This window comes from Malus domestica, chromosome 05 (assembly GCF_042453785.1).
Source record: "Malus domestica chromosome 05, GDT2T_hap1".
Taxonomy (NCBI): domain Eukaryota; kingdom Viridiplantae; phylum Streptophyta; class Magnoliopsida; order Rosales; family Rosaceae; genus Malus; species Malus domestica.
This window is the reverse complement of record NC_091665.1, coordinates 989,767-1,002,356: the sequence shown is the minus strand read 5'-3', so window position 1 is coordinate 1,002,356 and position 12,590 is coordinate 989,767. Positions and strand designations below refer to the sequence as shown.

Here is a 12,590-nt window from a genome sequence, read left to right as displayed (position 1 = left end):
GGGTGGTATCTTTAACTGGTGGAGATGCACAAGGTAATGTATCAATTTCATTTGAAGCTTACTTGTAGTTTCAGGCTTGGTCAAGCGCGATACAAACCATGTAGCAAGAGTCCCCCAAGTCGCCGAGCTAGGGGATCTGCTGAAAGAGGTGACAGACAAGGTAAGTAATCAGAGCTCCAAGCAATCACTCCCAGATCAGAAGTTTGATTTCGAGTTCCGGCTGATTGTTCTTATTCTCCTTATCTTGCAGGCAGCATGAAGGATAAAAAGAAGAAAAGAAGAAGAGATGATATGAGATACTTTTGCTTTTGAAGAAGTAACTTTCCACAGGCTTATTCTTGAACTGGGCTGGAGGGTTTTCTGGTTACCTCCAGAGTATAAGGCCGACTGAAGAATTTGAGGGTCAAAACAAGTCCATCAAATCTAGAGTACGTTTGACCATGCTGATATGGGATACTTTTGCTGTTGACAAAGTAGTGGAAGTATCGACACGTGTTCAGTTACACTTGTCTCCACATGCTTCCTTGTATCCTTCTCACTTGCCCTATCTGTTCCTCAGGCAGATGTGGTATCTTCTCTAGAAGCATAAGATGTTGAAGATGAGTACTCCGGAGCAATGCCAGGTAAGTAATCAGGTAAGGGGTTCCAGGCAGTCAGTTCCTGACTGGAAGCTTGATTCTAAGTGCTGACTGATTACTCTCTTTCTCCTTGTCTTGCAGGTAAGAATAAGGCCAAAGGAAAAGATAGGGAAAAAGCATGATATGGGATACTCTTGCTTTTAACCCTGATGATATGAGATATTCTTGCTCTGGTGTAGCTTGTTTGCAGAGGTATTATCGGGGGGAAAGAAAGCTGAGTATTTCGAGAGGCTTCTTTGGGAGTGCCCTCTCAGATATGAGGAAAGGTTGAGCATTTTTGCAGGTCTGCCTGTCCGTTGAGGATGGAGGTCGAGATATATAGGAGTCTCCCTAACAACAAGTAGTAATGCTATTCCTTTACCCTTCTTGGTCATAACACTGTAGTGGGAGCTGCCAGCTTCATGTGTTTTAACTCTGATCTGTGGTATCTGGAAAGCTGATGTTGCGTGTGAAGATTACAGACAAGCTTTATCCAAGGAGATCTGGCTCTCGAAGTTGAGAAAGCGATGCCTCTTCGGTTTTCGAACAAGTGATCCTGTTGGGGATCTGGCTCTCGAGATTCGGAGAACGGTGCCTCTTCGATTTTTGAGAAAGCAATCCTGCCGTTGTTTTTTCGATTTTTTAGAAAGTAATCCTGTTAGGAGTCTGGCTCTCGAGATTCGAAGGGCGGTGCCTCTTCGATTTTGGAGCAAGCAATCTTGTTGAGGTGTTTTCTCGAATGTGAGTAAAGGTTGGGCATTTTTGCTAGTCTACCTTGCCACAGAGCACAGAGGTTGACACACAGGGACTTTCCAATTATCCAACAGTGGTGTTATTCCTTACCCTTGTGGGTAATAATATGGTAGCTAAACCTTCAAACTTTATGTGTCTAAACTTTGTTAGTGCTGTTTCTTTGCTATTTTTTTACCCTTCTTGGTCATAGCGATATAGTGGGAACTGCAAGCTTTACGTGTCTAAACTTTGTCAGAGATCTTTGACAAAGTTATCTGTGGTACCCATGAGCTGATGTTGTGTGTGGAAAGTGGATGATTGAACAGTAAGATTCGCGTGCTTTCTACTTCACCAGAAATCTTCGACAGATTGCCCGTAATTTTCGCAAAGCTAAGTGTGCATGTGACAGGTGCTGACAAGGCTGAGAAAGCAGGTGCCTCTTCGATTTCTGAGATCGGCCCTCGTGGTCTCTGAGCAGCCCAGCTTTTGAGAAAGCAAACGCCTCTTCGATTTCTGAGCAGGCGCCTCTTCGATTTCTGAAGCTCCGTCGAGTGTAGATTTTTATAAAGGCTGGCATTAAGTTCCAAAGCACACTTGAATCTCCACCAGTAGAAGCTTCATTCTTGCAATTCTAAGATCTTGATTTGTCCGACCTCTTCTCTCTTCAACACCTTTGAAAATGTCTGGCCCTTCCGACCGTTGTTTTGACTTGAACCTTGGTGAAGATGCAGCCGCGCCTTCTCTAGACAACATATGGCGCCCATCCTTCTTATCCCCTACTGGTCGTCTTACCGTTGGGGATTCTGTGATGAAGAATGATATGACCGCTGCGGTGGTGGCCAGGAACAATCTCACTCCCAAAGATAACAGACTTCTTTCCAAATGGTCTGATGAGTTGGCTGTTAAGGATTCTCTAGCTCTCAATGTTTAGTGTGCAGATTCTGTGTCGAATATGGCCTAACGCCTATTTGCTTGAACCCGCCAAGTTGAATCATTGGCGGCTGAAGTGATGAGCCTCAAGCAGGAGATTAGAGGGCTCAAGCATGAGAATAAATAGTTGCATAGGCTCGCACATGACTATGTTACAAACATGAAGAGGAAGCTTGACCAGATGAAGGAATCTGATGGTCAGATTTTACTTGATCATCAGAGGTTTGTGGGTGTGTTCCAAAGGCATTTATTGCCTTCGTCTTCTGGGGTTGTACCGCGTAATGAAGCTCCAAATGATCAGCCTCCGATGCCTCTTCCTTCTAGGGTTCTGTCCAGTACTGAGGCTCCGAGTGATCAACCTCCGGTGCCTTCTCTTTCTAGGGCTCTACCGACTGCTGAGACTTCTCCTAAGCAACCTTTGTGAATGCCCTCTCTTGTTTGTTTATTTTGACTCATGTATATGTACATATTTGTAACTTATCGGAGATATCAATAAATAAGCTTTGCTTCATTTCAACGTATTGTATTAAATACACCAAAGCCTTCTTCACTAAGTTGTTTGAATTTTTCTTTTGTTGAACCTTGTATGTTGAAGCTTTGTGAGTGAAGCATGTAGGTTGAGGTAGTGTTCCCTTAATTTCTCGAGTGAGGAAAACTTCTCGATTGGAGACTTGAAAAATCCAAGTCACTGAGTGGGGTCGGCTATATGAATCTTAGAACGCCATTGTGCTCGGTCCTGTGTCATGTCCTCCGTTAGATCTAAGTACTCTAAGTCTTTTCTTAGAGTCTCTTCCAAAGTTTTCCTAGATCTTCCTCTACCCCTTCGGCCCTGAACCTCTGTCCTATAGTCACATCTTCGAACCGGAGCGTCAGTAGGCCTTCTTTGCACATGTCCAAACCACCGTAACCGATTTTCTCTCAGCTTTCCTACAATTTCGGCTACTCATACTTTACCTCTGATATCCTCATTCCTAATCTTATCCTTTCTCGTGTGCCCACACATCCAACGAAGCATCCTCATCTCCGTTACACCCATTTTGTGTACGTGTTGATGCTTCACCGCCCAACATTCTGTGCCATACAGCATCGCCGGCCTATAAAATTTTCCCTTGAGCTTCAGTGGCATACGACGGTCGCACAACATGCTGGATGCACTCTTCCACTTCATCCATCCAGCTTGTATTCTATGGTTGAGATCTCCATCTAATTCTCCGTTCTTTTGCAAGATAGATCCTAGGTAGCGAAAGCAGTCGCTCTTTGGTATTTCTTGATCTCCGATCCTCACCCCTAACTCATTTTGGCCTCCATTTGCACTGAACTTGCACTCCATATATTCCGTCTTTGATCGGCTTAGACGAAGACCTTTAGATTCCAACACTTCTCTCCAAAGGTTAAGCTTTACATTTACCCCTTCCTGAGTTTCATCTATCAACACTATATCGTCTGCGAAAAGCATACACCAAGGAATATCATCTTGAATATGTCCTGTTAACTCATCCATTACCAAAGCAAAAAGGTAAGGACTTAAGGATGAGTCTTGATGTAATCCTACAGTTATGGGGAAGCTTTTGGTTTGTCCTTCATGAGTTCTTAAGGCAGTCTTTGCTCCTTCATACATATCCTTTATAGCTTGGATATATGCTACTCGTACTCCTTTCTTCTCCAAAATCCTCCAGAGAATGTCTCTTGGGACCCTATCATACGCTTTTTCCAAATCTATACAGACCATGTGTAAATCCTTTTTCCCCTCTCTATATCTTTCCATCAATCTTCGTAAGAGATAGATTGCTTCCATGGTTAAGCGCCCTGGCATGAACCCGAATTGGTTGTCCGAAACCCGTGTCTCTTGCCTTAATCTATGCTCAATGACTCTCTCCTAGAGCTTCATTGTATGACTCATTAGCTTAATACCACTATAGTTCATGCAATTTTGTACGTCGCCCTTATTCTTGTAGATAGGCACCAAAGTGCTCTTTCGCCACTCATTTGGCATCTTCTTTGTTTTCAAAATCCTATTGAAAATGTTAGTGAGCCATGCTATACCTGTCTCTCCCAAAACTTTCCACACTTCGATCGGTATATCATCTGGGCCCACTCTTAAAAAAAATTGAATCTTTGGCATTAGACGCAGGCTATTCATACCATGAAAGAGACACTTATGTATGTGTATAATCTCAGCTCTGTAATTAGAGCGAGGGTTCACATTTAGCATTTGTAATAGCTACAGATACAATATTATATGAAAAATTAAGTTTATAATATACGGTTTATAAGGATCGCACACAATAAATGATTATGAATCCTTCTCCTGATGGACCGTTAGGTGAGAACACAAGGGGCCTATGCAGACAACCATTTCAATCAAGTGCTTTTGTATTAAAATAATTAATTGAAAATTCACAATAAATTCATTAAGAACCAGAAAAACGTCCAATATTTTAATTTCTCTCTAAAAGGAACAACTATAAATTCCTTCCATGGCTGTCGAATTTGGTATATTTGCCTTAATATATAAAATATGCATGGTTAGAGCCATTTTGGTTTGGTAATTAGCTCTAATCCATATTATTTTGCATAGCCCCAAAAATCCATCTCTCCACGCAACGAGAGGTGCTGGGGGTTAATTTGGTTGACAGAAGAGGGTGCATTTGCATCCTCATACCTGGCTGCTCCTTTGGACGACGAATCTTGATCATTTCCAAGGTCATGAGAAGTAACCAGGCGGTCGAGCATAGCCCATTCACTCATCCCCTGGTGATCATGATTATTATCTCTTCCGCCAGCTGCTCCAGCTCCTCCTGCAACCGTATTCAGTTGATGGTTTGGTTCGCACGTGCCAACCTCTAACACTGGCTCACAAGCTTGGTACCGGAGGCCCTCACTGCCACTTTCGCGGTCTCTAGGGTTTGTCATGAGCTGCTTGACCATGCCGTGGCTAGGTGAATCGTCGGAGGGGTGCTGGGATGAGTAGTCGTCGTAGGCGGAAAGGGGCTTGTGGGCGAGGGTGGGGATAAGGGCTTGGGATTGGAAAAGAGAGTAGGGAGGGGGTGGCTGCAGGTGGGCGTAGTGAAGGCTTGGGTTGTTGTTTAGCTCGAATGCTTGGGCTGCTGCATGGTGTTGTTGGCGTAGTAAGTACTGGTTGTCTCTGTGGCTATGCATGAAGGAGCGAGCTTGCAATTGGCTGTTGCTTGATGTATTTTTGAGCTGCTGATGGTCTGAAGAGTTCATGCTAGAGCTTCCTCCTTCATTCGCAACCTTGAATAAATTTTTCTTCTTGAAAACCCTGCAGATCACCCACCCATCTTCCTGCATGTGTTTGCAATATTTATCGTGACCAATTAAAATCTCCGAATTAATGAAAGATATATTAGGTAACAAAAATCCTAAACCCTAGCTAATTAATTTCCTTATTATAAATAATATAACATAAAGTGACGATCGAGATATAGACTGATGAAAATGAAATGGAGATGGAGATAGTAGTGCATACACTAGATAGGTTTCCATCAGGATCATCGCCATCTTCGAGGCGGTACTCGTGCATAATCCAGTCAGTCTTTTGGCCGTGGGGAGCTCTGCCTCTGTAGAAAACAAGGGTTTTTCTCATGCCAATCTGCTTGAAGGTGTTTCTGATGCATTTGTCCCGCCCTGTTGCCTTCCAAAACCCAGCATTTGTAGCCCTATTTGTCCTCGACCCTGTTGGGTACTTCCTGTCTTTGTGGCTGAAAAAGTACCACTCGTTTTGTGGAGTTGACCCAATCCTACATCTCTCTGTGTACTTGCACCAAAAAAAAAAAAAAAAAAAAAAATAATAATTACAGATTATGTAGGAATTGGTTTTTTTGGTTTTTTTTTTTTTGTGTGCATATATATATATATATATATATATATATATATATATATATTATGTGTGTGTCATTAAGTTAAAAATTAATTTCAAAATGTGCATGTCCTGGGCAACCGGTTGACTTGACTGCCTGAGAAAGCCGTATCTACAAGGAAGACCAGCTAATTATTTGTTTACAAGAAATGCTATACTTACGATCTATTTATACCATTATGTGTATTATCTCACTATTAGAGGTAAGACTCATCAACATATATGGAATATAGATAGTACAAATAAATAATGGTATAAATAATATTTTTGTTTACTAATTCCATCAACTTTTTAACGTGTAAATTCCCGCTCTTGAGTGTTAAGTTATATGATGCATTTGTTAATATTCCTTGGTTTATATTCATATATAAATTGTTCAACCAAACCATTCTTTGAATCTAATTGTTAAGTCGTGCGCGCTGCATATTATTCAAGACTCAACCAATATTGATATAATTTAGTCTTCCTAACATACTTTTTTTAAAACAAATTTGCAAGTTAAATAATGTGTCACCAATAGAAAATAAACGCGCTAGTCAACAGTTAAGTAATAATCCAATTATTAACAATCACATCATTCAATTTACAAAATTTGGTTTAAGAATTTGATCTTTCTAGCATACCCTTTTACTTTTCATGGAATTGCATAAATTGAGAAACTTCAAATCTTTTAAACGTTTTTTTTTTCTCCTCTTTGTATCAAATTTTTTCTACTCCAGCTACAATTACTTAAAAAAAATCTTAACCGAAACCAATTAAGATCGAGTAAAGACAATCTTGAAGAAAAACATTAACAAAGTTCAAAGTTGAATATATTAATCTCAATTAACTAGAAGCGAAGCTTATTGGGTGTTTCCGGCCAGCTTATTAATTAGAAACGAAGCTCTTGAGCAAATTAACTAGATCGTAATTGAGCTCAAAGTAGAATTAATATAATTGCAAAAACATAAAAAAGTTTTCATACCTTGCAAGTCCCAAGGTTCCATCTTATTCAAGTCCACCTCTCTAATGACCTCCATGTCAAACTTCTGAAAGGACACCTTCTTCTTCAAATAATAGTGAAGCAACTCTTCGTCCGTGGGGTGGAATCGGAATCCCGGAGGCACACCACCACTCGATGAATTAGCCATCAATCTTCACTTATACCAATCTCAAATATATATATACGACTCAATCTCAATGTAAAATAGATATTTGCACTAAACAATCAAGTTTGCTAGCTCTATAGTGCTATAGAGGTTTAGCCCTTCTCTCTCTCTCTCTCTGTGTTTTGAGTTTGAACAATGAATCAAATTTTACGTGGGGATGTTGTCATGGGGCTTAAATATCATTCTAATTGTCAACGGGGGCTATGATTTATGGGAAATGGTTGACGGCCGGTGACGACGCCGACGGAGATGGTTAAAGCTATCGTAAAACTCAAGTCTACGGAATGAGACGACTAGGATGGCTTTTTCGCTATAATTTACACTTCGTGCGATCTTCTTCACCTGCTTAACTTGGAGAGTGGTTACACTCTCTCCAATTTACTCATCAATAACAGCGCCATGCACCTTTGGAGTTTTTACTTTGTATTAATTTTTTGTTGGGACACTTTGGATGTGGTCCCTAACTATCAATATTCTTTTATTGAAACTTTATCTATTTTTAGATTTTGATCGAATTCCTTGACATTAATATAATAATGTAAGTTACTATAGTTTTTAAATTAAAAATTAAAAATTGAAATGTGTATTATTATTATTTTTTTTGGAAATGTTTGAATCGAAAATTAATTAGGAGTTTAATAGAAGTGTGAGTATTAAAACCCTAAATCAATTACTAATTTTTATTTTAAAAAATTATGTAATTAACATGTAAATTCATTATCACATTAATGATAGGGATTTCAATTAAAATTTGAAAACTAATAAGATCTCAGTCAATAAACATTAGTAACTAGGGACCAGATACTAATTTTTCTTTTTTTGTTTCATAGTACTTAAAAGCAAAAAGATTACCTTTCAAGCTACTGGGGTTAGCCCAATGCTGAACGCGAGTTGCGTGATGGATAAGAGACTAAGTAATTCATAGTTCGAACTGTCCAAGATAACCTTACTCTTCTGCCTTTTGTTACAATATGCGGCATTTTGGGTCACACCTTCATGTGGTATGTAGAGATCTGGTTACCAATTGAAGTTTAAAGGAGCATTATTTTCAGAAATAAAACTCTTAGCTTCGGTTCGATGTACGTATAGAGGTACATATGTGGTATATATTTGTTAACTGTCCTTAATTTGATCTATCAGTTAATCCATTCAACTCATTACATAGCTACATATGTGGAACTGTCTCTATCTTGTTTATAGAGACATAATTAGCATGTCTCTTTTTATCATTAGAGGCAATACAACTACAATTGGCGACCTGTTTGTATCATTGGTGTTTAGGAACATAAAGAAGGTCTGTGATGAGTCAATATTATACTATATATTTTACCATAATCTTAATATTAATTTATTGGTTATTTTGGTAATTTTGATACTTTGTTATGTATTCTCAATGTAGGATATTCGACTTCCTCTGGAGCAGAAAGTGATCAAACGGATCAATTTTGGAGTGATTCCAATTGGAGGATGTTCATGTGCCTTTCATAATGATTGTGTCAAAATTCCAGATTTTTCTACCAAGCCGTTTGATAGTGGCGAAAAAATAAAGGCCCAGCGTGCAGCTTTCCCAGATTGACGTTCCTGGACGTTTGGGTATTTTGAAGGTCAAGACGGCATATTTTGAGGAATATTCATTCTGAGGATTTGTAGCGGACTTCTATAGCTTTCAAAAGAGACCTTTTAGGACCAAATCGGAGTTGATTTGGTCAGTTAAAAGACTAATTTTCTGATAATTCCGAATTTTAGTTTAAATAGGAAACCTTTTATTTTCTGTTTTATTATTTATTATGTTTCCTAGTTTTATTCTAAGACATTTTAGGATTTTATTTTGTATTAGTATAAATAAGATATTTAGCCATTATGTTAACGGGGAGAAAAAAGGGGGAGAACATACGCACACTTTAGAGAGCTTTTGAGTTCAAGTTTATTTTCAAGGTGTTTTCTATCCACATTTTTAATAATATTTTATTTTATGATTGTTCATAACTAGTTTCGTTTGCTAGGACGAGACCATGAGCCTTAGCAAGAATATGTAGTTTATTTTTGTTTGTACCATACTTGACCAATCTCGAAACTACTGAGCACCGGTCAACGTTATACCGTCAAGGACCCAGAAGAGTTTCCCTCCAACCAGGAGACCAATCACAGTGTGACACGTGTCGACATCAGAAGCCAATTATAACGCGACACGTGTCAACATCAGAAGCCAATCACAACACGACACATGTCAATGTCAGAATGAAACTAGAAACTCTCTTCTATAAATAGAGATCATTCTCTCACAATATTTCCTAATGTCATTTGTACTCATTTGTACTAGATCATTCGAAAAAAAAAAAAAATTGTCTAGGCCTCATTTTCTTTGGGTCTAACAACTTTCGTAACAAATATATATGAAGAAGGAGTTTTGGGCTACCACTTAGAAAGGAAATGCCTCATTCGTGAACTCCCTCAATCGGAGACTTGGGGGACTCCTACCATATGCTACTGCACCTTGATACTCGGAAGTCTCACGACCACTCAGTGACTTGGATTTTTCAAGTCTCCAAACGAGAAGTTTTCCTCACTCGGGAAATTAAGGGAGCACTACCTCAACCTACATGCTTCACTCACAAAGCTTTAACATACAAGCTTCAACAAAAGGAAAAATTCAAAGAACTTAGTGAAGAAGGCTTTGGTGTATTTAATACAATACGTTAAAATGGAGCAAAGCTTGTTTATTGATATCTCCGATAAGTTACAAATATGTACATATACATGAATCAAAATAAATAAACAAGAGGGAGGGAGCCTTCACAAAGGTTGCTCAGGAGAAGTCTCAGCAGTCGGCAGAGCCCCAGAAAGAGGAGGCACCAGAGGGTGATTATTCGGAGCATCAGTACTAGGTAGAACCCCAGAAGGAGGAGGCGCCGAAGGTTGATCATTTGGAGCTTCATTACGCGGTACAACCCCAGAAGACGAAGGCAATAAATGCATTTGGAACAAACCCACAAACCTCTGATGATCAAGTAAAATCTGACCATCAGATTCTTGCAGCTGGTCAAGCTTCATCTTCATGTTTGTAGCATAGTCATGTGCGAGCTTGTGCAACTGTTTATTCTCATGCTTGAGCTCTCTGATCTCCTATTTGAGACTTATCACTTCAGCCGCCAATGATTCAACTTGGCGGGTTCGAGCAAATAGCCGTTGGACCATATTAGACACAGAACCTGCACATTGAACACTGAGAGCCAGAGAATCCTTAATAGCCAACTCATCAGACCGTTTGGAAAGTAGTCTGTTATCTTTGGGAGTGAGAAGGTTCCTGGCCACCACCGCAGCGATCATATCATTCTTCATCACAGAGTCCCTAACGGTAAGAGGACCAGTAGAGGATAAGAAAGATGGGCGCCATATGTTGTCTTGAGAAGGATGGGGGCCAATGATGAAGGAGAAATGAGGTGCAATAAATATCTGAAGTAAGGGGAAAATTCCTACAAGCAATAACTCTCTGAATGTACTCTTTGCACACAATTGATGCCCTTATAAAAGAAAGGGCAACAGGGCCGTTGGTTCAAAAATCGAAGAGGCACCACTCTTCGGATTTCGAAGAGGCACCACTTTCCACACGCAACATCAGCTCCTCGGGTACCACAGATAACTTTGCCAAAGATCTCTAACAAAGTTTAGACACATAAATTTTGAAGGTCCAGCTACCCTACTATTACCCACAAGGGTAAAGGAACAGCACCACTGCTTGATAACTAGAAAGTCCCAATGTGTGTCAACCTCCGTGCTCCGTGGCAGGGCAGACTGGCAAAAATGCCCAACCTTTACTCACATTCGAGAAAAGACTCTCAACAGGATTACTTTCTCAAAAATTGAAGAGGCACCGCTCTCCGAATCTCAAGAGCCAGACTCCCAACAGGATTGCTTTCTCAAAAATCAAAGAGGCACCGCTCTCCGAATCTCGAGAGCCAGATCCCCGATAGGATTGCTTGTTCAAAAACCGAAGAGGCACCGCTCTCCGAACTTCGAGAGCCAGATTTCTTTGGATAAAGCTTGTCTGCAATCTTCACACGCAACATCAGCTTTCCAGATACCACATACCACTTTTTCAAAGCGCTCTGACAAAGTTAAAACATGTGAAGCTTGCAGCTGCCACTACATTGCTATGACCAAGAAGGGTAAAGGAATAGCATTATTACTTGCTCAAAAATCGAAGAGGCACCGCCCTCCGAATCTCGAGAGCCAGACTCCTAACAGGATTACTTTCTCAAAAATCGAAGAGGCACCGCTATCCGAATCTCAAGAGCTAGACTCCCAACAGGATTGCTTTCTTAAAAATCTCGAAGAGGCACCGCACTCCGAATCTCGAGAGCCAAATCCCCGACAGGATTGCTTGTTCGAAAATCGAAGAGGCATCGCTCTCCAAACTTTGAGAGCCAGATTTCCTTGGATAAAGCTTGTCTGCAATCTTCACACGCAACATTAGCTTTCCAGATACCACATACCACTTTTTCAAAGTACCCTGACAAAGTTAAAACACGTGAAGCTTGCAGCTCCCACTACGTTGCTACGACCAAGAAGGGTAAAGGAATAACATTACTACTTGTTGTTAGGGAGACTCCTATATATGTCGACCTCCATCCTCCACGGACAGGCAGACCTGTAAAAATGCTCAACCCTTCCTCATATCTGAGAGGGCACTCCTAACGAAACCTCTCGAAATACTCAGCTTTCTTCCCTCCAATAATACCTATGCAAACCAGCCACACCAGAGCAAAAGTATCTCATATCATCAAGGTCAAAAGCAAGAGTATCCCATATCATGCTTTTTCCCTGTCTTTTCCTTTGCCCTTGTTCTTACCTGCAAGACAAGGAGAAAGAGAGCAATCAGTCAGCACTTGGAATCAAACTTACAATCAGGAACTGATTGCCTGGAACCCATTGTTTGATTACTTACCTGGCATTACTCTCGAGTACTCATCTTCAACATCTTATGCTTCCAGAAAAGATACCACATCTGCCTGAGGAACAAATAGGGCAAGTGAGAAGGATACAAGGAAGCATGTGGAGACAAGCGCAACAGAACACATGCCGATTCATCTATTACTTCGTCAACAGTAAAAGTATCCCATATCATCAAGGTCGAACGCACTCTTGATTTGATGAACTTGTTTTGACCCTCAAGTTCTTGAGTCGGCCTTATACTCTGGAGGAAACCAGAAAACCCTCCAGCCCAGTTCAAGAATAAGCCTATGGAAAGTTACTTCTTCAAAAGCAAAAGTATCTTATATCATC

The 12,590-nt window shown here is 40.3% G+C and overlaps 1 protein-coding gene across 1 annotated transcript; it reads right to left on the bottom strand.

The window, feature by feature from the left end:
- Positions 1 to 4,634: 4,634 nt before the first annotated feature.
- Positions 4,635 to 7,419, bottom strand: LOC103409386 (protein BEARSKIN2-like). Its single transcript, XM_008348199.4, has 3 exons — positions 7,124 to 7,419; positions 5,770 to 6,050; positions 4,635 to 5,585 (listed from the first exon to the last, which is right to left on the bottom strand). The coding sequence occupies exons 1-3, from the start codon at positions 7,287 to 7,289 to the stop codon at positions 4,845 to 4,847; spliced, it is 1,188 nt and encodes a 395-aa protein (XP_008346421.1). The 5' UTR covers positions 7,290 to 7,419; the 3' UTR covers positions 4,635 to 4,844.
- Positions 7,420 to 12,590: the final 5,171 nt, after the last annotated feature.